This window comes from Syngnathus acus, chromosome 13 (genome assembly GCF_901709675.1).
Source record: "Syngnathus acus chromosome 13, fSynAcu1.2, whole genome shotgun sequence".
Classification (NCBI taxonomy): Eukaryota; Metazoa; Chordata; class Actinopteri; order Syngnathiformes; family Syngnathidae; genus Syngnathus; species Syngnathus acus.
In genome coordinates this window covers 6,504,698-6,531,966 of record NC_051098.1, presented here as the reverse complement: position 1 = coordinate 6,531,966, position 27,269 = coordinate 6,504,698, and the positions used below count along the sequence as shown (strand labels likewise).

Below are 27,269 nucleotides of genomic sequence, written 5' to 3'. Positions count from 1 at the left end.
TTCATTGAATAAATTACAGTACAGGTTTGGACGGAAATTTGGTACCCTAACCCCAAAGTTGGGTCGACCATGACCCTAAATAGGATGAGCAGTGGAAAACTGAGGTTCGGATGAAACAATTCCAAAACACATTTTTATCAAATCACTTTTTTTTATTTTTTTATTTTTTATATAAATACTTTTATTCCAGTCACTATCCTAAAAGGTTTATATATCTATGTAAAAACAACCATGTAAACAGGCGAAGCTAATGACAGGTAATGTAGTCGATTAGCCTTGTTATCTCCTGAAGGCCTTCTCAACATGTTTCTTTTTACCAAATTTCGTTATTGTCAGGCAGACGTGACCATAATTGCTCAAACCTCCAACAAAAATGCCTGCTCGTGTATTCTAGGTTGGTTTTGGCAGCAGTTGTGGCATACTTAAGGTAAAAAAAGAGTTTTTTTCCCCCTCCTCTGAGTAAATGTAAAGTCTGCAGAGCACATATCCATCTCTGGAAAATGTCACAAAATGTTGCACATCCTCGTGATTTGTGGGAATTGAAACCCAGTGTGCAGCTGGTCTTCTGGCAGCATCGGAACTCCATCCAGGATCTCAAGATTTGGCAAGAAAGAGAACACTCTGTGTAGGCAGAAAACAGAGTCGGAGAGGGCCTAACCTAATTGGAGCATGCAGCCTTTAAATAAAAAATCATGAGGACGCCAGACTGTTACTATAATAAATGCGCCCAAATTTTCAATTTATTCCTGCAATAAGTGTACTAGTGCTCTTATTGAAGGAATATAATGAAAATTTGGGGGCATTTATTACATTAACCTCTTCTACAAACGTGTTTAACGGGCTGTCCTACAGTATTTGATTTGCAATTGACTGGCAACCAATTTTGTTTTGTTTTGAGTTCCTCACCGTGCACGGTAGTCCTGAAAGAAGGTCACTGGATTGAGGGTCAAGTTTAGAGATCGCAGAGGACTGTTCCTCAATGCATTCAATCCTTCCAGGGAGCTGATGGCATTCTCGGACAAGCAAAGTTGCTCCACGACCGGAAGCTTTGGCAACTGGTGTAAAGACACCAGATGGTTCCGGTGCAGATTTAGTATCCTGCACCTGAAAATAGCCGAAAGGAAAGTGTGTTTGTTTTATTTTGCACGAGGCTGTTACTGAGGAAGGAAGTGATGCTCCTCTTTGCTGTACCTTGGCAGACAGACAGAACTCAGGTTGCTGAGAGAGTTGTTGACCAGCTGGAGTTGCTCCACGCGTATCAACCTGCGCAGAATGCGGAGGAAGTTTTGTTCCTGGAAATCGTCGCCCAAATCTTGGTAGGAGAGATTCAGCTCCTTTGGAGAGGAGGCAGCAGTTAGAGGGGTAGAACTTATCTTTAGTCATGTCGCACAGTACACAAAAAGTGTCATGACTCACTAGACAGTTTTCCCAGTTCTCTTGTCTTCTTTCTTCCCAACTCTGCCCTTCCTCCTCTCTCCTCCGCTTCCTCCTCCTTCTATCCACACAGGCCTCTCTTTGGATGAGCTCGTCATCGGATGGCCCTTTGGGTGACAGCAAGTCGAGTTGAATTGCGTTAGATGACAAAACATAACCCTCCCTGTGTGCATGTATGCAAAACATTTGAAGTATTTTTATTTGATAAACACACATAGGAACTATTACACGAAAATTGCATATTTATATTATCTTATTATTTTAGTTTGGCCACTGTTCAAAAGGGGACTGTGACAAAAACATTCACTCGCCATAAATGATACACCTTTAAAATAATAATGATTTCAATATAATGCAATGCAGGTATACTCCACTGTAAAGTCCAACCACAATTAGTATGTCATATTGAGGCACACCTTCTCGAACCCTGGGGCAGGTCAGCTGATCTCCGGTGAGGTCACACTGTGGCAAGTGATGCCACGAGGCAAACCGGAAGCGGCTGGCTGGAAGCTGTGTGCAAAAAAAAAAAAAGAAACTCGTGTTGGGGTTGAGGCATGAAATCACTCAACATAACTGTCCTCAAATTGCGGATTGTGATTCCTCATCAAACTGTATATTTTTTCACGTGTGGTTTAATGCAGCCTTATTATATATAAAGCTTCCACCTAAAACATACATGTACTGTATGCTAATAGAATAATGAAGCAAATAATGAACAAAGAGTAAAAGGAATGAAAAACTGCCAAGTATCAGAAGTATGTATATGTCATTTCAGCTAGGACGTATTGGTGGAAAGAAGGACGAGCAGTAGAAAATGGCAGAAGATGGCACAAAGCACTTTAATGAACCATAAATGCCCATTAGAGCAGCAATGTGCTTGTTACTTGATGTTACCTCAGTAGAAATGTTCACTCAGAGTGACTTTATGCATTTTATTAGGTATTTAGACCCTTTTTAGGCATTCTCAACTGGGGAGCACAGTGATTTAGTGGTTAGCACATGTGCCTCACAGCGGAGCGATCCTAAGTTTACATATCAACTACCTCAGTACCCCTGAAATATAACTAGCCCTCATGATGAATATATATATTTTTTTATTAACAATGGGAGTCGAATAAAATGTTATTCCCTCAATGTCAACATTGGCCAGTGAGTGTGAACAGCTGCATGTTTTAGAATTTGTTGGTTCCCACAAAGGTACTCCACTCTCTTCATTTGCAATCCAAATGAGTTCAGGTTAAGAGTCCCAGAGGCCCTAGACTAGAGTAAGGAGAAAAAAAAAACACTTTTGACCAAACTCTTTCTTGTAAAAGTTCTTATGAGGCTGTAAATTCTCAGTAATTGTGCTATCATGTCTAGTAAATATTAATATAGTAGTTCTATTCATGCAGTGCTATAAAATATGAGACTATTTGGCTTAGTGGTTAATGGAGTGCTTTGTCACTCCCTCGCTGACCTTTCAACCTCCTCATGTAACTCTAGACTGCCCACACAAGTGCTCCCTTTTGACGCTGTTTCACACTGAGATGAAGCATGACAAAATATTGCAATTGTAGAATAAACACACTCCATTTTTAAAACACAGCATACAAAATCCATGATTCATTTTTATGTCTCCCTAAGGGAGTCATACTGTAATGCATTTTCCCGCAATTTGAAACAGTTCTTGGGTGTTCTAACATGTCTGCGACACTCTTATCAAAATACCCCAACGTTCAAGAAGCATAAACATTCATTAAGATTATTTAGTATATCTCGCCATGATGAAATTAGAGCAAGTTGGTGCCTGCTCCAGACACTTTCTGCTAGTCATATCACATATTTTCAACAAGGGTGGGGAGTAATATTTATTTATTTATTTATTCTAATTAAATTTTATTTGAACAAAATTAACAATTATCTATTTTTGAGCTTCATCAAAATAAAATAAAGCAGTGGTGAGAATTGGACCAATTGGATCTTCATGAAAAAAAAAATCAAACAAAACATAAATTATTGTACTGAGAATACTTTTTAGGATGAAACAGCAAACAGAAGGCCAGAAGAAAAGGGGATCTGTAAATAGTAAATATCGTAAAATAAATATCGTATACGGGAAGGAAGTATATCAGAAGATATTAACAATTCCCATATCTGTGTTTCTGTCAGTGACTTACAGGTGTCGATCCAAGTCCAGAATCAGGACTCCGGTGCACGGAGGCGGGCAAGTGTGCCACACCGAGCTCAGAGTAATGGGACAAGTAGGATTTGGGGAGGCTGTCGCTGAGAGTGTTCACACCAGAAGAACTGAAAGGAGAAGGAGAAGTGCATGTGCTGTCACGGAAGCTCTGGAGTCAGAACCTGACCACCAGGCGAGTGGTTGAGTTACAGCCTGCGTTACCTGAGGAGGTCTGTCACTGGTTTATAATAGTCTGTGTGCCCTTTTATAATTTATTACATTGATTTCAAAGTGCAAAATAAATTATTTTGAGCCTTAGTTATCTATTAACTTTATGCCCACTTCAAATATTAGATAAGGCTTAATTAATCAGGCAGATTTACGCAATTAAATAAATCAATACTTTAAAATGTGTATGTTTTTTAAGAAATAAAAAAAACTGGTATTGTTATAAACTTGAAAATCTACATCACAAACTACATTACAAATTCCAAACTTAATTTGTGGTTTAACTGGGCTGTTTAAATGCCTGGTCCCAATCTTAAACTTGTTTAAATGCCAAAATATAAAATAATGACTTTCCTATTGTGCAGACTTATAGGAAATTATATAAAAATAAAATGATTAAAAGTTTAAGCGTTAACTGATGTTTGGCATCAAACAATATTAGCGTGGGCTCACCTTTCCGACATGTCCCAATCGTGTGCTGGTGAACTCTGCCAGCCTTTAACAACACATTGCGAGTCGTACCATTGGGCCGTGCGAAGGTGCAGTCGTGACCCATGAAGGCAAAATCTTGTGTTGGCGTTCTCCGCGACTAACTTTCCTCCTGCTCCCGTAGTGCCTCAGTCAGGTGAGACGCCACTCCTAGTGCTACAGGACTGGTGCTCCTGTGTTGCCTAGCAACCGTGCTCAAGTGAGGAAGGTGGAAAATATTACAAGGTTGGTATAACAGAATGTCAAAGTGAAAAATAATCGAATTTGACATTTTGACTACCTTAACTAGGAAGAGATGAGAGGAAGTTAATAGACATGAGAAATGTTTTCTTTGCCCTGAGTTGCCTTCTTTGTTATATAATGGCTGCTGCTGCTACCTCATATCTCATGTTACTAGAGGCTTCCTCAGCTCTGAATTCGTGTCATCAATACTGTTTCAACATTTTAATGTGTTTTAAGATCCTCATTTATTGGGCATTCGCATAATGATTAAAATGTATAACAAGATCTTCATCCACCCTTTTTGGTCATGTCTGCTTCACACCTACCATCCTTCATATGTGGAGTTTGTATGTTTGTTCCCGTGTGGGTTTCTCCGGGTACACCAGCTTATAACACATTCCAAAAACATAAAAGTTAGATAAACTGAAGACATCAACTGTCCATCGGTGCCAATGTGAGTGTGAATGGTTCCTTGTCCATATCATATGTGCCTTGCAATTGACTGTTGAGCAGTCCAAGGTCCAGCCAGCCGACATATGACCCTTTTGGGGAAAAGCGGATTGTGGATTGACACAAGGTAAGAAAGATAAAATAGGAACTATTATATCAGATTATCATCTTATTGTGTGCATTTCCACTACACTACTTAGAATGTGTACTTGAGCAGTGAAAATGGATCACGAAAGGTGCTTTGTATCATACATAAAACCGTATATCACAAAAAAACAAACATAATATCATTCATCTTTTTATTGATTATAAGAGTGTATACAGCTGGTATTATTGTCTCCTTAAATATGTACAGCCCAAAATTGGTGCAGTGGACTTTTTTTGCAGTGTGCGAAGCAAGCCGCAGTTGGTCTCTATGGCAACTCTGCAGTCTCCTCAGCTCACCTGTGAGATGCCCAGCAAGGCTTGATTAACCACTTGCATGTGATAAGGCATATTATAGGCAGTTTAATCGTGTGCCTACAGTGTATAAAACAATACGATCATGGTCTGCTGGATGTTCATTACTAAGACTGAAGATTGCGTGTTTTCGCCACAATAATTACGGAGCATATTCAAATACATTAAAGTGCAACACAAGGTACAGATGTTATCGTGTTAATATGTTTGAAAAGAAGAGAATCGAACGTTCTTGTGGATTGTGCGTGCGTGAGAATAAAGCGGATAAACTAAAACGTGGTTCTGCATGAATATCATGTGTGCTCGCATACGATACTCTCCATTACTTACGTAACTAGAGAATATTTACAATTTAACCCTCTGTGTCTCTACATCCATAGAGCTTTCTGTATCAAAACACACATGTCTTTTACCAATATACGAATAGCATAATCAATACTTGATACATCTTGATAAAATACAGGTGATGCAGATGTTGATAGAAGAGGTGGGATTAATCTGATTGGCTGAGAATGAGTGACATCAGAGATTACACGGAGTCAAAGTCATGGTCATTAGGCTCGATGACTTCAGGGGTCAGGACCCTGCCCATGAAGAGGATAGACCCTGAAGGGACACAAACGCGTTTTTACACAAAGTAATACGATCTGTCGCGTTACAAACTCACACAGGCACGCACGCGTACTCAAGTACCTGTTCTCCGATTTCTGATGATGAAAAAGAATGGGTGATCAGCCATGACTTGGGGGTACAGCACCAGAGTCCTGGTCTGGGCAATAATTCCTGTGTGATAGACAATGAGAAGACCCTGAAGCGAAAACATCATTTACCACCAGAAGACGGCAGTGTTTACAGTTCAACATTTTGGAAAACCAGCAACTGTTTGTTTCATTTAAAATCTCAGACTGGATTACGTATGCAGAGTATGCATACTGATGAACCGATGAATAGAAAAACATGAACAATCCAAAAGGATTAGACTTTAGAATCCGGGGTCCCACTCATCATACAATTTATACTTAGATGACGCAGTTATCACCTTGCTCATAAATACAAACCAAATCCGCATGTACCATTCTTAATCGTACCAGTGTGGGCTGGACTGGAATATCAAAATCTACCTGATCCGACAGCTCCCTCGGCTCCTTCCTCAGTCACCTCCAGGTAGGCTTTCTGCACTGCCCTGTCAATATAAAGCTCCTTCCTGCCTGAAACAATCGTACAGAGACCAAGCGAAGATCGTTACTTGGATTTGCATCCATCAGAGACGTTAAAATAATGTGTGCTACGGTGAGTGGCACTACAGGGATCTACCCCCTCACCCAATTTACATGTGATCATTTCCCCATATACAGCTACATATGCTGTACTTGTGTTTCTCTCACTGAATCTATTTTTGCAAGGGCATGCGACAGTTTCAACCTGCCCACTCAATGGCAGTTACCTTGGTTACCTCAGCAAGTACTGGAGGCTACTTCAGTGCAGCAAATCAACACAAATAATGAACCAACTTTGAATACAGACTTACTTTGCAGTTATAGCAACCAGACTGATTTGATTTAAAGATCATTTTATTGGTCCTATATGTCTGATGATTCATAAAGCCTCACCAGTCATTGCAGAGAGATCAGCATCCTTAGTGAAGATGCTCTTTATTCCGAGCTCCTGCAGAGTTTCTTTCAGGTCCATTTTCTGCTCAACTTTGAACCTAGATGTCGTTAGTCACACAGTAAGGAAAAGGGAACCCCTCAGTCCAATGCATTGCAGTTATACGTAACTGTAAACTACCACTAGCACAGGAATGTATGCATTCTTAAAGCCAGTGGCGGGCGGTGCATTTCATTTCATTTAGTCGATTTAATCCAACACCTATCATGTGGCAAGTACAGAAATCATTAATCATTTACAAAACCATAATATATGTACAGTAACAGCATACAGCTGTGCTATGAACATTGACTGGAGCAGTTTAGAGGCAATATCTACCACATAACATGACAAAAATGTAAAACATTCATATAAAATAGTAAATCACATCACCAATGATCCTTATTATGAAATGTATGAATTTGTGCAAATTGCTACATATGCATTTTGTTAGTCCAACCTGCTGTAAAAGTTTTGAAAGAAAATTCTGACATCAACATAAATTGGGACATTTAAAATATGATTGGTTAAAGAAATACTCCAATAGCGTGAATTCCAGCTGCCACCTTTTTCACACGTTTTGAACGCTGGATTTTTTTTAAAAAGCATTTTTAAACAATAACCAGTTACATGTTTGGTAAAACAGCTTCTCACCGGGGCAGATAGACTTCCACCATCTGTCGTTTAACATTATTGGCCCACTCCTCCAGCAGTGGTGCCTTAATGATAGGCTCCAGAGAAGCCAATGGCACTTCCTGCCGAGGCAGGACGATCATCATGGACATGTTCTCCCCCTCGTACGGCATCTCTAAGACCTGATAAACACCGCCAGCTTCCTGGGAGCCATCGCTGAACTCACCTGGGAGGAGAATAGGTGTTTAAATAAACAAGCTTAGACACACACACTTAGACTGATGCGCACTGTGTGTCCCGCTTTACTCGGCTTGCGAGTTCCCTGAGGAGAAACTCGTGCAGATGAACACCTCTCTGGGCACATTGAAAGCACTATTGATTAAAGCTTGTGAGGCTGCTTAAACCCTAATTAAAAACCATTCATGCTGCACTTTGAGGAGTCAAACTGAATTTGCTCTTAAAAAGTGCTTGCATTCAGCATGAGTCGCTTACCTTCAGAGAAAGAGTAAACAGATGCACCCATGTGTGATTATATAAGTTTGTATCCTGTAAAGTTATCCGTTTAACTTTAACAAACAAACATAACTCATACACAAATAAATACCAAATTAACATTACGCTTAGATTTGTCACATTAAAAGACATTAAATTATATGGCATCTTACTGGGGAGATAAGATTTCACCAGCGGGAGAAATAAATAAAAAAGAATAAAAACTAAAATAAAATTTTGTCTTTGAACACCTACGCTTCATTCAACTTGCTGAGATGAGGCAACATCGCTGCAGAGATTGGGAGGGGGGGTGTTTGACTTTGCCACACCACAATCTTCCTACAAAATATGAAAATGAAAACACAGCCTTTTCTCCGTGGACCTGTCCCTCTATTCTTCAAAGCTCACACACATTCACAGTCAAGTCTCTACAAACAAACAGGCACGCATACATCAGTATGTGAACCTGCGAACGTTGGCGTTCACAAGTGTGCAAGCTCACTGCACCAAAATAGCGCAGATGCGACAACTTTAGAAGCCATGCGGTGAAAGGTTGATGTAATTTCCTTTGGCAGCACATCAGATTACAAAATAATAGGATGGAGGCGCATACTCGCCGTTTCACTCAAACACATTTACCCAATAGTGAAGATTGGCAAATATCCTTTTAAAAAAGACCCAAAATACGTTGCACTTTCATAAATATTATTTATATAATTTATTTTGACTGCCTTGAGTCACAAACTTATTCAAAAATGTGCAGTACAATTTTTTATTCTGTGGTTCCGTGTAACAAAATTTTAAAAAAGAATAAATAAATCTTTTTGTTAAATTATTTTAGATTATTTAAATTGATTCTTTCTCCACAAACTGTTGTCATTCCTTGTTCAGCTAACGAACAAACCAAACACAGATCAAATCACTTTCTCTTGTGCTTGGCTGGAGGTGATGAGCACAACATGTATCTTCAGTCACATAAGTCAGGAGTGATGATCAGCTAATGTTCTTACCATAGGAGAAGTCACCCAGTTGGTACATCATCAGCGTCTGGACTTCGGAACCATCATCTCTGCTGAAGGAGAAGGTTCTGGTGTTTTCCGGTCTGAACTGATTTGTCCAGGAGCCTCGAAAGTAGATGGCGTTGACCATGGTCAGACGAGTCACCTCGCTAAAATCCTCGGCAGATAGAAGGTCTCGGATCTTACCTGCAAAAAAAGTTGATTGTGGAGCGCATGCTAAGTAAAGTGAAACAAGTCTAATGGTTCGTTTTTCTTACTCACTCTCGGTATGATTCTCCACCCAGCTGTTGATCTGTTCGGCGACAGCTGCTGATTCGCTGAAGTCAACGGTTTGAATATTGGCTCCCAAAAATTTCTTCATCAGGTGTAGGAACTCGGGGTTGAAGGCGATACCTTCTTGTACGAAGAGACCGTTGGCTAAGCGGACTGTATACTGGTTGACGTCCTCGGATAACGCTGCTGTTAGGTTCTGGAGCAAAGAGAATTCCACACCTGGAGGGCACAAGCAAATTCATATAGCAAAGGAATGAAGATGCGGGAGAAAAACGTCAGTCTTGAGTGCATAAACTTTGCTGAAAAAAAAAAAGAAGATCATCAGCACCGCTGGATTTGACTCCATTTTCCCAAATCTGTTAGAGAATCATCGGTTTGTCTCGCTATGCCAGCACCGTATCGTGACAGGCAGAAAATGATTCAACGCTCCAATAGAGTTGGACTGCCTTATAGGAAGGACTTTCAATCGTAGTGAGGATAAGCGGTGTAGAGAATGGATGGATGAGTTAAAGCAGCCTTGTCTCCTGACATAAAACTGCCAAGTTGTATAAACGTGTTTGTTACCTGGCAGCAGGTTGTCAAATCCTATGGCCTGTCGGATTTCCTGCAGCGACTCCCCCCTGGCTCCGAGCTCCACCATTCCCAAGGCGAAGGCTAGGCTCAAGGGGGAGAAAACAATGTTGTCTTGACCCCCTGTCGCCTGCAGCTGATGGTACAGTCTGACAGAGAATTCGGAGGTAGTGTCCTCTGGAATGTCCGCCGCTCGGCAACTGTAGCCCAGCAACAGGATGGAGAGGATCGGGAGGAGAGGGGATGAAGAGTCCGGGATCCACATTGCTGCAATGACAGCTGAAGGGGAAGAAGGATGCCATGTGAAATGAAGGTGCAGAAGAGAGAAAGGGATCGAAAAAATAAAGACCAAACACCAAATGGGGAATGATAACGGGATACATGATGAGTGGATTAGAGAGATAATGGGATTGGGGGGCCAAAGAGGTGGGGACAGAAGGATGGAGTGATGACAAGATTATTTATAATAAAAAAAAGGTAGGAATTACAATATTGTGAGATGGTGAGAGATAAATGTGGGAAGATGGATATTGTACATAACCATCAAGGCCAGGGAGAGGATGGGTGAGAGGAGACAGCAATGAAGAAAGAGAGTCAGCAAAAGAGGTTACACTAGACTTTTTATGGCCAATTTGGCAGTTAATCTCCCAGCATGCCGGCTGTGTAGGACAACTACCGCCAATTTGTTGTAAGTAGCAGTAAACTAGCCCAAATTAAAGCAGAGTTTATTGGAACAGATGCATTTTATCCGTAAAATCTTTGTAGGTCTTCTGCAGTGAGAAACCAAATAAAACCGTAAAACAAATTGCTCAATGCTCATGAGTCATTAGCCCACATTAGCCACGTCATGTTCGTCACATTTTAAGTCAGTAACACTCAATATGCATACAATAAAAACATCAATATACGGTTCACTGACCAAAATGCACTTCTGTGATAATTTGTGGTATGATTAACCAACCGTGCATAGATTCATAGCACCTCTAATAACACAAGAGGTTGCCATACATATTTATGACAATAGAAATGGAGTCTTGGTAGAGTATGTGAAAGGTCCTTCCACACCATCCAGGCATTATTTTGGCCACTGAGGCACAGTCATGCTGCACCAGAAAAAGTCTTTCCCACAAAGGTGGGCGCTAACCATTTGCCAGACTGGAATCTGCTGGCTGTTACTATAGGTGCAGGCGACAAACAAAGCATCAGCATCAGCAACAACAATCGGCAGCATCTACACGAGCGCCCCTGCCAGTTTTCTTCCTTACTTTCCTTTCCTTTCATGCCCATTAGATGGTCAGAATTGGGCCAGCTCTTTTTGCATCCAATCACTGACAAAGAACTGTCTGACTAGAGAGTAGTGCTTGCCAAAGGCAAATATTTAATTTTCAATCTGGAATGATATCTTCAGAGATTCAAACGGGGTGGAGTTGGGGGCGTCACAAACTGTGGGCTGTGGGTGGATAGATTCATAACAGTAATTCATGCCAAGATTTAGTAGAGTTGACAGAGGAAACAAACCACAGATAATAATAGACCCCAATTGTTTGATGTCCAAGTATGCACACTTTAATGATTTTGACCTTTCTTACTATGATGTCATCACAAATGTCCTAGTTAAAAGGTCATTAACATTTGGGTTTATCAAGGTGGGGCAGATTGACCTTTAGGCAAAAACAAGCAATTTTCTGTGGTAGCCTAGAAATTGACATTAGTGAAGATTTTTAATCACAAAAGAAATGGTTAGCAATATTCAATGTTGATTAATGCAGTTACTGTACAGTAAAAGTATCCAGATGAGTCACCTGGATTTGATTGACCATCTTGAGAAATAACAGAATTTTCTCAAATTCACAATTGGCGTCAGATAAAAGATTTTAAAAGACCCTGGCCTGTACTGAGGTGAAAATAAAACTTGTCAGTGCTGTACAGAGATGGCATATGACTCAACCACCTGTACTGAGGTGAAAATAAAACTTGTCAGTGCTGTACAGGGATGGCATATGACTCAACCAGACGACTGCCAGAACAGGATTAGAGTCAAAAAGACAACCTTAAATTCTTGACCTTATGAGAGGAGAGATTAGCGATTGTGTTTGGCTCCTTTAGCACATTCTGACCTTTTGAGTTGCGCCACACTATCTCCAAAAAAATTCTTCCGAACAGTTAGTTGAGCTTTTTCTTTACGGGAGCTACTCGTGTAGAGTTCCCAGCAGATCTTTTAGGTAAAGAAGAAAACCAAACACCCCATCTGTTAAACGTATCTCACTCTGGTGACTAACACAACAAAATCACCATGAAAATCCCCTAATCTTGACCATTTGGTTCATGGCATGCAATTAAATTGACTGGCATTTAAAAGTAGTTCCTAATCCCTCCTATGTAATCCGATGGTTGACATTTACGCAATTAAAAAGTGACGTCAGCCAGCAGCGTAATCCTTCCTGCCATTTAAACACTACACCTTGAGGGTGCATGATTGGGAGGCCATGGGACTGGATCACACCTGCAGATGCACACACATTTACGATGACCTACACGTTTGCTTCAGGATCTAAGGTTACCAAGGCAACAGCGAGTGATGGATGGAGATGTACTGAGGTGTCAACTTCACCAGCACAAGACCTCTCTCTCCTTTCTAACACATCTCAGTTGCGCATCTTTTAAAAAATATAAAATGAACGCTATTATAGTTCACAACGTGCTTTTTTTCCCGCGTTTATGTTCTTTTTTTGTATCGACAGCAGCAAAGTCAAGCACCCTTACACTTTAGCCATGCAAGCCTTTTTTCTGCCGTTCTACTAGCTCACTAACCGGTGTGCAAATTACTTATAGGAGATGGCAATTTGCATTGAAAGCATTTGTCGAGCTGAAGTCACCACACTATTACATGAAGGCAGAGCACACAGTTCCATGTAAAAGAAACAAGTGAATAAATCTGCTATTATGCCTCTCGTGTGCCGATTCACTGGGACGGCATTGCAAACATGCCTTAAATTGGTTTAAATGCCTCGCGCTGTCTACTGGTTACTATCAACTGCCTCTAAAGTGGAAAAGCAGTGTCAAACCATAGTTTTGGGAACATGGGCCATAATATATCCCAGTACTGTATGTTTGAACCACAGTCATGCATGACAATATGCAGTATTTGGGCATTAAAAAAACAATTGTAACAATAGCAATGCTATGAATCATAGACACACACAAAAAATAAAACCAGTATTAAAACAGAGGTGAAACTGCTGACAGGTGTGGAAAGAAAACAGAACTGTTTTTGCTGGCGGTGAACCTTTCCAGCAGTATGGTAGTGGTTAGCACATTTGTCTCACAACCAAGAGGTCCTTAACTTCAAAAACACAGCACCTCTGCTCCTTAAGCAGTTAGCACAGTGTTTCATTAAAAAACTCAATTTCAGTCATGCTGTAGGATCGTCTACTTCAATTATCTCTGTACGTGGAGAAGGTGATTGCTGCTGCAACATCAGAGTAATTTCCCCATCTGCAGCCCATCCTCGTTACAGTGACTTGACTGATTGCCTCCCTTGTTAGAAAATGACATAATGGCCGACGGAATCTACCTTAAGTCCCGGGATACTCACTGTACGCTTAACAGAGGGTGAAGAAAGAGGTTAACAACCCTTTATTAATCCCCACTAACAGCAGAGAGAGGAAAAGGCAGGATATTCGATAGAGCGACATTGATTTGGGGGAAGGATGAGCAAATTCATGGGAAAACAAAAAGCACAAACATTTTGACTGACAGGAGGAAAACACAGCAATAGAAGCTAAAGGAATGAAACATCAGTCAGCCAGATCTAAAGATTTTGGACGTCGTTCATAATTTGAAATGTCAAATTTAATTGAGCCTCAAAGGTCAAATGCAATCTGTTCTAAAACACTAATGGACTATGCATATTGCCTTGTCTCCGCCCAGAATATGTATGAAGTGGGGGTATATGATGAGCATGACGATGAGAAAGAAAAAAGACAGCATGATGCATGCTGATGAGGAAGAATTAACTGATGAAAAAGAATCTACCAAAGAGGACCCACTGAACAAAACACTTTCAATTAAAAGAACTGGTCGTTAAAAGAAAGTTTGTTTCCCAAGTAAACTCTCCATAGCACAGTAAAATGTATCTATGGATCTCTTAAATCTCAGTGCGTTTACTTCTGTCAGGGGCGGAGAAAGGGTGACTAAATGCCACTTGGACCAAAAAAGGGGTTTATTGGAGGGAAAGGGGTAGTGCATAACGTACATAACGTATATGTTATATACGTACTAAAGGAGGGCGGAAGGGGGCAGACAACACATCAAGAGATTAACATTAGTTGCAATGCACTTCGGATTTTTTTTCAAAACTGAGATTATGACTGAAATAAACGTAGTTGTCAACATTACACAACATTACACAACATATCAAAATATCACATGGTGTATTTCAAATGCAGACTATGAAGCAGACTGAATTAAAATACGTATCTTTTTTGACAAACAATTTAAATAAATCACAAATAGATGTATGATTTTTAATTCCCTCTTAATACTAGTTGGATTGTATGAATAACATTGAATCTAATGTTCATGTTTTGAGTTGTAAATCTTAAATTAGGGAGACAAGCAAATGTTAGATTTATACCTGCAGAAAGAATTAACACGTATTATGCATGTGTCTCAGTGTGCGTGTGTGCGTGCGCGTGCGTGTGAGGGGTGCGGACAGGATAGGACTAGGCGATTCCAATCTGTTTCGTAAATTCACATTTACAACGTCTTTGCCATGTAATTCAAGGACAAGAATCTTCGCGAATGCAATGACTAAAATATACATAAGGGAAAGCACGGTAGCAAATAAAGGCAATTGTAGCCCATAACAACAACTAACAAGGCAAACAGCTATATAAAATTAATTTAAAAAAAAAATTCACTTTGTCTCCACCTGCTCCCTTATCAAACATCCACATATGACCAATATAAAATCAACCCCTTCAGAAATTCCCATAATCACAGGAGCACAGTCACATCCTAACAGATTAAGATTGTATCGTAAAAGCAGCTTCCTAATGATTTGACGAGTTCATCTTTTATTCTAAGAAATTTCCCAGGTTGATCATTCCTGAGATTGTTTGTTAATTAGTGTCTAAAACTGCTTACCGATGTACAGCGATCAAGGGAAATTGCTGAGATGATGCGTTGACTGTGCAAGATCTCTGCTACTCCTCTCCTCTTTTTCAACGCAGCAGTTCACTGCACGCTGCTCTGCAGCAGGCCCCGCCTTCCTGCACGCCAATTGGTCCAGAGAACAAGAACAAAGAGTATCAAATTGGAGAAAAAATAAATGCATTTCTGCAACATGTTGGTTTTGTATTTTTTCACGTTTCATTGAGAGGTATATTGTTAATCTGTGCTCGATTTTGATTAGTAAAGGGGGGAGGGTGAGGGTGGGGCGAATTTAATTTTAATTTAATTGGAAACAAAAAGTCACAAATTATGTTACACTCTTGTACTTTACAGTGGATGACTGCTGGGATAGGCTCCAGCACGCCCGAGACCCCCGTGGGGACAAGCAGTACAGATGATGGATGGATATTTCATTCATTCATTCATTCATTCATTCATTCATTCATTCATTGACTTTGGGAACGTAGATATTTTAGCTGTAAAAGCACAGCCTGACAACAAAGATAGACATAGTCACTACTGGGCAGGTTTTGGCGACAGCAACAGTTGGGAGGAGGGGGAACTGTCTTGACCTAATAGTGCGACCTACGAATATCTTCGGTGCTAATAAATAGCCTGTTATAACCGAGTTTATTGTTACTTGTTTTCGTTATTTTCTTTTTTTACCATAAACCACAAAAAAAAAAAAAAAACGTGTCTTTGCGTTTTTGTTCTTGAATATATATTTACCACTCTCACTCGGCAGTATAGCATTTCCGCTTTTAGCCACTATCTGGGACTTGTAGTCCTAATGACGGTTTTGTGGAAGAGGCGACACCGACCAAGAAAACTACAACCAGTCGCACTTTCGATTAGCACAACCCTAACTAACCCTTACCAGCTCCCCAGATTTCGGAACAAACAAACTTTCCGACCAAGAAGTCAGCAAGGAGGTGCGGTATAGTTGATCAAAGCTTCCAAAGGTTCGAGTCTTGTTTGATCGTCCCGGTTCCTGTCAAGTTTGCCTGTTACTCGTTGGTGGAGCGTAAGTCGTCATAGTACTGACTTTAAATCACCTTCTAAATTGCTAATGTTTTGACAGCAGACCAAATGTTACACAACGTTGTTACGAATCCCCCTTTGGTCTTCTAATCTTAAGTGTTAATTAAACATGTAGGGACGTGTAATACTTTATTTGAAAATGTACTGAATGTTTCTTGATGGACAAACCAGACGTCAAACCGGACTCCAAAAGTAAACCATGGAAACGGGTTTTATGACAACATGAACGAGCAATTTTAACTTATTTTTGCGAACACTTAATTATTTCTCGTGTGATTTCATCTTTGGCTGTGTTCCCAAGTCATGTGTCACTCTAGGTGTGCCGTTTTGTCCTCAACCACACCCAAGTGAAACGTTTCAGGCTATATACTTTGATCAAAATGTGTGCCTTTTGAAGACGAAACAACCCACACCATAAAAGTGTTGTTAATTTGAATCACTGCCAACTAGAGAGGCTTAATTCATTTTTTGGTCATTTTTGCACGAGAATGGTTTAAAATGTTATGGTTGCAATAATGTCTGGGTGGATTGATACTAATATACAAGGCAATGATTATTTCTTGTGGATAATTGTTTTTACAGAAACGATGGTTTTCCTCATATTTTAGTTTACTCTAAACATCAGTAAAATCGAACAATATTTTAAGAAAGATTTTAAAATTCACAGAGTAAGATGCCCTGGCTACCAATCTAAATCACTTTCTGAGATGTTTTTGTTTGCTTTCATGGGCGCTGCCATCGTGGAAATGGGACTTGGTGCAGTTATTGTACTGATGAATCAGGATAAGTGCTGAGTGGAATTATGGACTGCAACCAATAAGTTGAAACTGGAGCTAAACCTTGCTTTACACCTGTATTCATCTGAAAGATATGCCCTGTCTCTCTTCAGTTCTGCAATTAACTAAAAATGACCAAAAATATGTAGCACAGTCGGCTGAGGCTTTCTGATTTGATCACACCCAGGGTGTAGCTTGCTTCTTGCTCCAAGTCAGCCGGAATACCAGCTCACCTGCAATCTTTAGAACAGTCAATGCATAAAACTGCATTCTGTTTCTCCTATTTTCTTTACATTATTTAGCAGCATGAGAGAGAAAATAATCTTAGACGTGTCATCATTTACTAATGTACAGCAGTTATACTTTCCCGCAGACTACTGTTCTAACATTTATCCATCCATTTTCTACCTTTCAGTGTTGCAACGATTTGGAACTACCTCAGCTGACATCAGGTTGAAAGGCTGATAATACACCCCAGACTGGTCAATTATGAGCCACATATAGAGGTAGACAGTCATTCACATTCCACCACTACTTGACAGCTGAACCCACACCGCCTGCACAGATGTCAGATGAGAACACTATTAAGCGTCAACACAAAATGTTTTCTTAAATTACCACTTCACATTAATTCCCTCCACTTTGGGCTAAAGGTGTGAGCCTAGAGACTTAAGAGTGGTATGTCCAGAGGTAGTACGTAACTATTTTGAACAAAACAAACAGGCCTGGAAGCGCTAAGTATTGCAAAGTACAAAATATTTTTTTCCAGTCAAAAAAAAAAACAGCATGTTTTGTATTGTTGAGCTTTGGCTGAAATCTTCCCTCCACTGAGTACCTGACAAGTCAACTATTGTAAGACAACTTTTCAAATTTGTCTTTTACTCTGAGACTATACAACTAACACAATCAATTGACATCTCCCTTGTTTTTTTACTTCTTGACTTTTGGATGTTTTTCTGTTCCCATGCTATCAGTCAGTGGGAGGGATTGAACACGGGGAAGGTGGCACGTACCTGAAGGTCCATTAATCAGTCCACAATGACCATGGAGGACTTCAGGAAAGAAACAAGCACCACTTCAGTCATGGCTTTGTACACAGTGATGTACCCTGTCTTTGACCAGGTATGGAGGGACAGAACCCCTTTTCATGATTGATAGAAAGTCTACATAGAAAAACTAAAGGAATAGAAAGTAATAACAAAAACAAAGGCAGAGATATGACCTTCCACTTGAGTCGGATAAAATTGTAAAACTATATAAGACCCAAATATTAAAATGTCTGGTTATAGAGGAAGGACACCAAGTCCAGTATTTCCAAAAACAACCTGATTTAGAAAATTAAATTTCAACTATAAATAGCAAAGTCAAATGTGCACTTTTTGTGATGTATTGCAGTTGGAGAAAGTCACCCCGTCAGCAGCACAGATGCTGCGTGCAGCCTTTATAAAGGTGATTTTAAAACGTGTTGTTACAATAGTCACATTTTATGGTCTTGATTGACATACCCAAGGTAAAATGCTTTTCTTTACAATCAACGTCTTAAGGCAGAGAAGGAGAACCCTGGCGTGACCGAGGAATTTGTGCTGAAACTACTTGAAAAGAAGAACTTGAAAATCAATTATAATGAGTGTCTACTTCGCATGGCCGCTGCCGATGTGAAAGGTAAGCGAAAGTGTGCGCATCACGAACACCACAAGCAGGGAATACTTGCTCAGCGTCCAAATTGCCTGTTGGAGAGTGCGGAGACTAGTACTTAAAATGTCCACTGGGGAGCGCTGTTTCTCCACAAATCAAGTGCAACACACCTTCCTTCCCTTCTAGCCTGTAATTCAGTCCTTTGTGTAAATTCACAGTGATTGATTTTTGCAATGCATACACTCACAGACACACACTTATCATTCATTTAAAAAAGGCTTCTCTTATTAGTCTTTTCAAGGTATATATGTTTTTATTATTTAACCACTATTAATTTTTCTACTATTTTGTACATGCCATTACTCAAAACTTGAACATGTGCTACTGTGCCCATCATTGTGCAATCAAGGGGAGTAATTTGTTGTTTTTGTACCAATGTGTTTCGTCAGAGTTCCGAATTGAGAGGGAGGAGCTGGGGTTCCAGGAGCTAAATGAGAGGGCCCATGCTCTGAAACACACCCTCAGCACCATACCTGATGAGATTAATGACAGAGTGGGCTTCCTGCAGATCATCAAGTGAGAGAGATAAATGCTTGTGTGTTACTGTGTGATTAACTGTAAAACTTTTAAGTCCACTTGTTTCTCTCTAGTTGCCCCCCCCATACGAATTTGAAACTATGGTAAGTCCAGCTGACTGTATCAATAGTTTGAACTGTAAATTTACCACAAACCTTGATTCTAAAACAGTTCATGATTTTATACTCATCTTTCAATGTGACCACTACACTGGATCTCTAATGTACTACGTTCATGTCAGCTAGGCTGAAAGAGCCAATTTGGAGCATCTTGGTACATTTCAGAAAGAGCACAAAACATGAACAGGTATTTTTTGTGGGGTTTTAGTGTCATCTGACGCAGTATTGTCAAAAACTAATATAGAGTGGAATAGCTAACATCCCTGTCCAAATTTGTTTTAAAGTAATTAAATTTTTTCGGTCATAAACGCATCTGTGAAGTAGCACAAAATTTTGAGCTGCTTTCAGCCATGGCGAGCTCTCTTGTGCTGCCCGTATGTGCCGCAGGAAATTACCCAGTTAGCTTAATTGTCCGAAAATTGTCACGCGCAGTCACTTCTTGTCAAAGGATTCATCACAGTTTACTCTTAACTGTGGTTAACGTCTTTATCATCTGTACAGATACTACAGATTCCATGAACATGACAGTTTGGAATGAATGAATTCTAATTCTTTCCTATTGAATAAAAACATTTGAAGAAATAGGAGGTCTACCAGCATCATGAAAGAGATTTTTTCAAACCGTTCCATCTCAGAGGTTTCCACTAGTATCTTTTGTTCTCTTATGCAAGAGGCAATATATTTTCAATTTGGTCAGATTACCTTTGTCCCTCCACAAAGTTTACAATTCATGTGTGCATGCAGCTTTGTTTCAACAAGTCAATGTGTATGTTTTTTATGCAAATTAGCTCATTGCACATTCTAATTCTAATTCCAAAAGCAACGTATCCAGAGGGCGTTTGTCACACAGCATCATTATTTTCCCTCCTGCAGGTTGGATGGTTGAGTAAATTTTTTATTTATTTCAGAGTTTGACATTGAATGCAGACATTTTCCTGTTAATATGATCTATATTACACATGCAGATTTGCAGTGTTTTTCGGGCCTGTTATTTTGATGGAATTTAACACTTTTTATTAAGTGGCTTACCCATTGAAAGGCTTAAGAATAAAATCAATTCAAAGTTAGTGGTTGTTAAAAAAAATCATAGTGGATGGGGGGGTATCAGGTTTGTGTGTGTGTGGGGGGGGGGGGGGGGGTAGGCAAGAAAACCAAACAGTGATCTGGATGAAAGAAGAGTAATTTTGGCTCAAGAACAAAGAGATTTTTAAATGTATTGTTATCGCTTCTTTACATGCGGGCGTTTGTGTGTCCTCCAGAGACATTGCCAGTGCCATAAAAGAGTTGCTAGACATCGTTAATACCATCTTCAGAAGGTACCAGTATCAAAACAGACAGGTAAGTATAGATAAAATGATGGAGCATGGGTGGGGTGGGGTCCCAGTTGCCTCCTTTGAGACAAGCAGAACTGAACAGGTTGTGTGTGTTAGGCCCTGGAACAGCGGAAGAAAGACTTTGTGAAATACTCCAAGAGTTTCAGCGACGCTCTCAAAACCTTCTTCAAAGATGGAAAGTAAGACGGCGCTTTGTGTCTATTTGCTGTGTTAGGACTTTTAACATTGGTCCTCCTCGATCCTCACCGTCCGAGTGTGTTTCTCCCCCCCCCGCGTCATTTAAGAGTTGCTTTTGTCAGTACGTACACACAAGTTGTCGCCGCCGTGCAAAATGCTTGTCGTTTGATCGCAGTCTCGCTTTCTATTCAACCCGCCCTTCCTGAATAATTCCTTTGACCCATTTCCAGTGGATTCACACTGGCTTGTTTTCTCTGAAGCCTGACATTCTCCCTTCCAGGCAGATCAAAGTGTTTCTTGGATCAATATTGTTGCCATGGTTTCTTTGCACGTTGACAGACACGCGTGTCCTTGTCTTTCTGTCATGGTCGCTCTCAGAGTGCTCAACGTGTTTGTCAGCGCCAACCGGCTCACCCACCAAACCAACATGATACTCGAGGCCTTCAAGACGGCATCATAGAAGACCGAGACAAAGCAGCCACAACATAGTCCGCGATTGCGAGGTAGTTTGAAGCAAAACATCGCTGATATCACAATTTTATTTAGCTTTTTTATTGTTATTGTACTTCGCTGCTTAGCATTTTTTTACCTCCTGCAATCTTGAGGGCTCTTTTCTCTTGATGGGTTTCTTGCAAAAAAATAATGATAGTCAATTGAGTTCGAGCCAAGAGAAAGTCAAGAACACATCCCTTGGATGTTATTCCCTCACACCTACATAAAAAAGTGCTGGACACTGCTGGGCCTTGTCTTTCATCTATAATTCATAGCGCCGTGGTAACTGGTTTTGACCACACAGACATTTCCTATTAAGGACCAAATCTCAAAGCTCCGCTCTCGTTGCCTGAAAGAGAAATTCTCTCGTCGCCTTTTTTGAAGGAAATTCTGCACACTGGATTCATTTCTCGAAGATGGTATATGATTTGTCTGCTTCCTCAGCTTTGTTATTGTGATTCACAGCCTTGTATTATATATATATTTTTCATTCATTCACTGTCTGATCATGTTAAAAATACTCTGATTGAATCTCTGTCAAAAGCACTTTGGTCATATTCTTTTCTTCAATGAATAAAATGACTTGACCTTGACCTTTGCTGTCACTTCCCAATTTGAGCACCATGTTGCGAAATACGATTGTGATAAATGATGCCCGTGATACAATACTGAACAAGTCTATGGCCACTGTTGAATTAATTGTTTTTGTATTTTTATGGTCATAGTATTACTGTCACACAAAAACAAAACATTTGTTTACAGTGATGCATTGCATGCCCTAACGGCTGCTGAATAAGAAGCAACGTTAAACTTAATACTGGACTATACTCAACATATTATTATTTAGTCACGCTGGAGTAGTACATGTCAATATCTGACATGGGGCACAATGATGTTTCTTTAGAATGTTAACTCGATGTATAGATAAAGAGCACAGACTAATGACACACATAGAAAAAAGTGCTTATTATTAGCTTTTAGCCAGGGTGAATAAATGTATGCTAAAAATATTTCTTTAGGAACCTTCTTTACACAAACCTTAGAAGCCCAACTATTCTACAAACTGTCATTTAAGAGTTCAAAGAGTCGGAGAAAGATTTTCCAAAGTAAATCTTTGTGTGCCATGAAAGTACTCGACTTCCTCTCCGTTGCCCTTCCGTTCTCCTTCCACCGTACAGTAGCAGGATCTGAACGCATTTTCCCCTATTGCTACACCTTCATTCTTCTCCCAGTATAATAGTGGATTTTCCATGGTGGATTTGTGCGGGGCTATTTTGAGCCATACGCTGGCTCCTACTTGCAGTGCTGTAATCCAATTGTGATAGCGTTAATTTTGAAAGCTTTTTTTTTATTGAAATTGCTGAGACCTAATTTTCTGATCCTGTCACCGTTGACGACCGCTGTAATCGGCTAATTCAAGTTATTCTAGGCCATTAAGTTGCACAGAGGAACTGATTGTGGTTACTGAGGCAGAAGGGAAGATCATATCTGTGTTGAATGAGCCGTTACTGGTGTTCTGGAAACAAGTTTTTTCCTTTACCAGTTCCCAAGAAACGTTCTCGCTCTTGACCGTAGAAAGTCTCCACCAATAAAACTCTTTAACTATATAGTATGTGTGTGTGTGAGTGAGAGGCCCGTTGATGCCCATGTTCTCGCTATTATTGTCAATATTCTAAATATGTTTTGTGCTGTAACTACTGTACACTTGGCGTGTTGATGTTGCTCTCTACTGCCTAATCCGTGAATGAACACTCATTGTCTTGAAACTAAATGATAGGGCCAGTACTAACAAATGCAATTCTTTTTGACTCCTTGGTTGCCAGGAAACTTGCATGTGTCTTTGGCAAGAAGGCCTAATAAAAGAACAGAGTTGTGTGTGTGTGTGTCACCATGTCTGCCCAGTTAACACTTTGTGAGTGTGTTTGTGCCACATTCTGGGTTGATGGTGTTGATTCTCGCGACGGTCCAAGCGCTACTCCTGGAATCAGACAAAACATGGGATGCAAAGACTGAAGTAAAAGCCACTGGTGAAGATTTGTAATACATTTGAAAAACAAGAGTGTATTTTCCCAGAGACTGTTCACCATAGGAACTGAACTCTAAGGCGTTTGATGACTTGGTAAGTCCGAATTAGTCCCACCTTTTCCTTTTAAATGTAATGATTTAAAGCAACTCGGCTGACTTTGGTTTAGTCAGGTTACCGTTGACTTGGCAGGGCCTGTTCAAAGTTTTACAAACTAAACTGTGTTTCAAATTATTATGCAAATGAGGGGTTTCTCTAATTTTCATTATTTAAATGGAATGCTATAATTTTCGAGTCATCAACTGTTACTGAATAATTGGAATGTTTCAAACAACCTCTTTGTGATCAGTTTTTTTTGTTTCCCAAAAATAATATTTTTTGTTAATGCGCTATTCCAAATGATTGTGCTCAACAGTGTTTTGAGACATTTCAAAGGTTGTAAAGAACCCTAAAGAATTCTTGTTGCATTTGCAGTCCAATTTCCTTGATTCAATCTTTGCTTATTAATGACTGAGAGTCTACACAGACATAAATAGGAACATATTTTTTAGCAAACACATTGCCAATATGCTAACTGGCAAATTGTGACATTTTTTTCTACATTGTGACAGTAATTAGTTCGTTATTCTCTTGGGCCAGTGCTTCTCAGTTATTTTATATTATGCTCCCCCAGGAAGAAGAAAATATTTTACACCCCCCAACTCTACCCTTGTGTAATATGATTTGTATATAAAATTGTAATAGGTACACCTCTGCATAACCTTGTATCTTAACAAGTTCCCTGAGGTCACATGCCTCTTCCCTACCTTTAAAATATTAAGAAATGGCTTTCATTGTGATAAAGTGCAATTTTACACTGCATACCTCCCCCCCCCTCACACACACACACACACATGCAGCGTTTTCCTCCTCCAGTAGCTTGCGAAGTTATTGCACCTACTGTATAGCCACAATATTAGCAACTGTGCCTTTCTAATCTCTTATTGATGAATGTGAGTCGCTTCCCACAAAACAGCATAATATCATGCAGTAGTTTATGCATGCTTCAGCAAGGGACCGCTTTAACTTTCATTACAAGGCCTGTCATCTAAATCTCTGCTCAGTTTGATGCCACTTGTGCTGAATTTGCCTCGTAAAATGTTTCTGTCAACCTGTTTTTACCACCCTTTGAAGAGCTTATTAGATAAAGGAATATTTCCATCATGTCTCCTATACTTCAGGCTCCAGCAGTGCTTTTAAATCATTACACAGTGTGGTATGGCAAACCTTTATATGTTGTGTAATTCCTGCTGCTTATCTATTCTGCTTCAATTTCACATTACCTGCTATTCAAGCAACGTGAACAGCAAGCCTTCGCCGCTTCAAGAAAGGAACCTAAGCCTTGACACCGAGCAGCTATTCAACACGGACCGCGAGAGCAGCTAACAAAGGTGCTCCTCTGTGATGCTTCTCTTTCCCGTCATTATGTTGACGTGACAACCGACTGTGGAGCATGTGAATAGTTATTATAGTCTGACTCTGGAACTATGTAATTGTCTTCGTTGAGTTCACCGGGCTTTTTATTACTTGTCTCCAGTGTTGAAACACGTGTCAGTATGCTGTTGATGGAATGACAGGGCTGATGCGTAACCGTGGCAGCCAGGATGGAGGTGACACTGCATGAGAGCAGGATGAGCATGGAAGACTACAAGAAGCTACAGAATCTGTTCTTCGTGAGTCTTTTTCACTTTACTAATAGTCTCGCATTACTGTGCCAAAGGAGGTGAAAAAGGTATTGATGCCCGACTGTGGCATCCCATAGTAACCCTTTGAGCTTTTCTAAAAATGCCTTAAAATCCAAAGCACACTCTACAGCACTTGGAAAATGAGAGTGCAGGTATCACACAACACTGTCACAAGTTTTTCCTTTTTCGATTAATTGATTACTGCTGTCTATTAAATATCATATATAATCCTAGAGGTGACATTTGGCTTTTGGGTCAGATATTAGGGATACGCTCTAAATTTCCATTTGGTTACCATTATTTGCTTACAATTGGATGTATATCAAATACAAAATACAGAAAACACTTCCACAGAATTATGCAAAGTAGACAGTATTGATATCTGTGATGTTTCTGATCAATCAGGTGTAAAGTGTTTAATGTCTTCCAATGCTGCTGATTTCTAACCAGGTCTCCCCGGGGGCGTCTCGCTCTTTGTCCAGAAGTGAATTCATCCGTCTGGCCTGCTCAACAGTTGGTCATGGCTCCAAAGAGGAGTACGGCCTGTTGTTTGACTGCGTCGCTGTCAGTCAGGGGCACCACGACCTTTTCCCTGACAGCGATTCTGTGAAGGAAGAGGGTCGGATGAACTGGGATGGGCTATGCTCTTTTCTTCAGCAGGATCTATTTGAAAAGCTGAAGCACAGCAGAGTGAAACGCGTGCCTTACTGGAAGCCGCCTCGCACTCTGACCTGTCCCCATAGAGACCCGGTCCAAAAGGTAAAAGGCGGCTGTCCTCCTGGATGCCCTGAAGGCAGTTTGGCGTGAGTGAGCCAGCATGTTCATTTGCAGACCCGATGCTTCGCAGCTGTTATGTGCAGCACTTTGACATTGACATGATGGAGATTCCAGTCTGCTGACTGTATAGCATTTTTAAGAATTAGTGTCTCTCATCTAAATGTCTCTGCTCATTTAAGATAAGTGGCTTTGGACTCCCAAAAGTTTAACATCTATCAATTAGTATGCAAATGAACCGGCCGCTCCAAAGTGCCGACAGCTGTGAATAAAGTGATGGTTCGCTGCTTCAGTGTTTTGAACCTGAGAATGTCAAAATGTTACTTGATTTTCACCAAACGGCTGATAGAATCAGACATGCACGGGTCATTCGGTCTGACTTAAAGGGTCAAACACAGTCATTGTGTAACTAAGTGTGATTCCCAGTTCCCCAGAGTGGGTCTCGGAAAGCTAGAGAAAAAAATTACAGCGGGTCCTCTGTTCACGACAGTATCATCATACAACATGGCAAGGTTTACAAATGGTGTCCAATGAACTACTTTGCACAACATCCGTAAAAATACTTCACGTAGCACAAAGCAGGAAACCTCGCTCACCACATTGTTTTTCATTTGATTGTTTTATATTAACGGCCCTAACCTGCTTTTCATGCAAAGATTTACGGTAATCCCGATTTTACCACTGCTTCGGAGTAGATCGCGACAAGTTCAAATTTTTGTTTAAATTTGTGTTAAGTATCACCGTAGGAATGAAAGATATAATATATATAAATATGGAGTTTAAGACACATCCCAGGTTAGACTTGCTCTTTGTTTTGTAAAATAAGATGGTAAAACAAGCATGCATCATAAAAGTAATATGGTATGTCGTGTACAGTATCCATATTCGCTATAAATTTGTTCCCAAGACAATTTACAGGAGTAATTGCTCTGTACTCAAATCATATGAAAACTCATTAAACAAAGACAGTAATGCTCAGTCTCTGATATGGAAGTCCTTGCCAGCAATATGCTTTTGGCACTACGTCAAACTCATTTGATTATTAGTGCAGATTAAACACAAACTAACACGGTGTAATCACAAATTTCAGCAGCATTTAAACATAACAAATGCCATTGGTGTTTTTATGGCATAATTCTTCCATCTATTAATCATGCCCCTGTACTGATATTGCATTTCCCTAAATGGAAGAGATAAGTGTTTGGTTCTAAATGAAAATCTGTGGCCTGTTTGAATCCAAAGGCAATATTTAATTGCATTATATAAAATTCTTGTACAGTTGTCATGCTCATCCTCAGTTTTTATTCACATGCTTTGAAAGGCACTTGGATCATATAAGCATGTGTAGT

General features: G+C 40.0%; 3 protein-coding genes across 5 annotated transcripts; 1 reads left to right on the top strand and 2 right to left on the bottom strand.

Moving 5' to 3' along the window:
- Nucleotides 1-182: 182 nt before the first annotated feature.
- Nucleotides 183-4,705, bottom strand: LOC119133069. Its single transcript, XM_037268724.1, has 7 exons — nucleotides 4,274-4,705; nucleotides 3,591-3,720; nucleotides 1,851-1,944; nucleotides 1,417-1,541; nucleotides 1,192-1,334; nucleotides 907-1,104; nucleotides 183-621 (listed from the first exon to the last, which is right to left on the bottom strand). Exons 1-7 carry the CDS (start codon nucleotides 4,282-4,284, stop codon nucleotides 504-506), a joined length of 819 nt encoding a protein of 272 aa, XP_037124619.1. The 5' UTR covers nucleotides 4,285-4,705; the 3' UTR covers nucleotides 183-503.
- A 556-nt stretch (nucleotides 4,706-5,261) lies between these two features.
- serpini1 (serpin peptidase inhibitor, clade I (neuroserpin), member 1) lies at nucleotides 5,262-15,334 on the bottom strand. Its single transcript, XM_037268711.1, has 9 exons — nucleotides 15,223-15,334; nucleotides 10,069-10,353; nucleotides 9,493-9,723; nucleotides 9,223-9,417; nucleotides 7,742-7,946; nucleotides 7,051-7,148; nucleotides 6,562-6,648; nucleotides 6,134-6,223; nucleotides 5,262-6,046 (listed from the first exon to the last, which is right to left on the bottom strand). Exons 2-9 carry the CDS (start codon nucleotides 10,337-10,339, stop codon nucleotides 5,970-5,972), a joined length of 1,254 nt encoding a protein of 417 aa, XP_037124606.1. The 5' UTR covers nucleotides 10,340-10,353; nucleotides 15,223-15,334; the 3' UTR covers nucleotides 5,262-5,969.
- A 684-nt stretch (nucleotides 15,335-16,018) lies between these two features.
- On the top strand, nucleotides 16,019-21,992 carry pdcd10a (programmed cell death 10a). 3 transcript variants are annotated; one of them, XM_037268730.1, is made up of 9 exons: nucleotides 16,019-16,181; nucleotides 17,482-17,572; nucleotides 18,041-18,188; nucleotides 18,462-18,515; nucleotides 18,611-18,728; nucleotides 19,151-19,277; nucleotides 20,656-20,734; nucleotides 20,827-20,909; nucleotides 21,286-21,992. In XM_037268730.1, exons 3-9 carry the CDS (start codon nucleotides 18,105-18,107, stop codon nucleotides 21,365-21,367), a joined length of 627 nt encoding a protein of 208 aa, XP_037124625.1. In that variant the 5' UTR covers nucleotides 16,019-16,181; nucleotides 17,482-17,572; nucleotides 18,041-18,104; the 3' UTR covers nucleotides 21,368-21,992. The 3 variants fall into 3 exon arrangements, with proteins under 3 accessions (XP_037124625.1, XP_037124626.1, XP_037124624.1); XM_037268731.1 differs by having other exon boundaries at nucleotides 16,051-16,211; XM_037268729.1 differs by having other exon boundaries at nucleotides 16,051-16,273.
- Nucleotides 21,993-27,269: the final 5,277 nt, after the last annotated feature.

Bases quoted from the DNA above. Each gene is read 5' to 3' on its own strand.
- LOC119133069 (XM_037268724.1), bottom strand. The intron at 1,542-1,850 runs GTGTGCCTCAAT...TGTCACCCAAAG, and splicing joins CTGCCCCAGGGTTCGAGAAG to GGCCATCCGATGACGAGCTC. The intron at 1,335-1,416 runs GTGAGTCATGAC...TCCTCTCCAAAG, and splicing joins AGAACTGGGAAAACTGTCTA to GAGCTGAATCTCTCCTACCA.
- serpini1 (XM_037268711.1), bottom strand. From the start codon at position 10,339: ATGTGGATCCCGGACTCTTCATCCCCTCTCCTCCCGATCCTCTCCATC. The intron at 9,418-9,492 runs GTGAGTAAGAAA...CTTTTTTTGCAG, and splicing joins GGTGGAGAATCATACCGAGA to GTAAGATCCGAGACCTTCTA. The intron at 7,947-9,222 runs GTAAGAACATTA...TTCTCCTCCCAG, and splicing joins ACTGGGTGACTTCTCCTATG to GTGAGTTCAGCGATGGCTCC.
- pdcd10a (XM_037268730.1), top strand. From the start codon at position 18,105: ATGACCATGGAGGACTTCAGGAAAGAAACAAGCACCACTTCAGTCATG. The intron at 20,735-20,826 runs GTAAGTATAGAT...TGTGTGTGTTAG, and splicing joins ACCAGTATCAAAACAGACAG to GCCCTGGAACAGCGGAAGAA. The intron at 20,910-21,285 runs GTAAGACGGCGC...GGTCGCTCTCAG, and splicing joins ACCTTCTTCAAAGATGGAAA to AGTGCTCAACGTGTTTGTCA.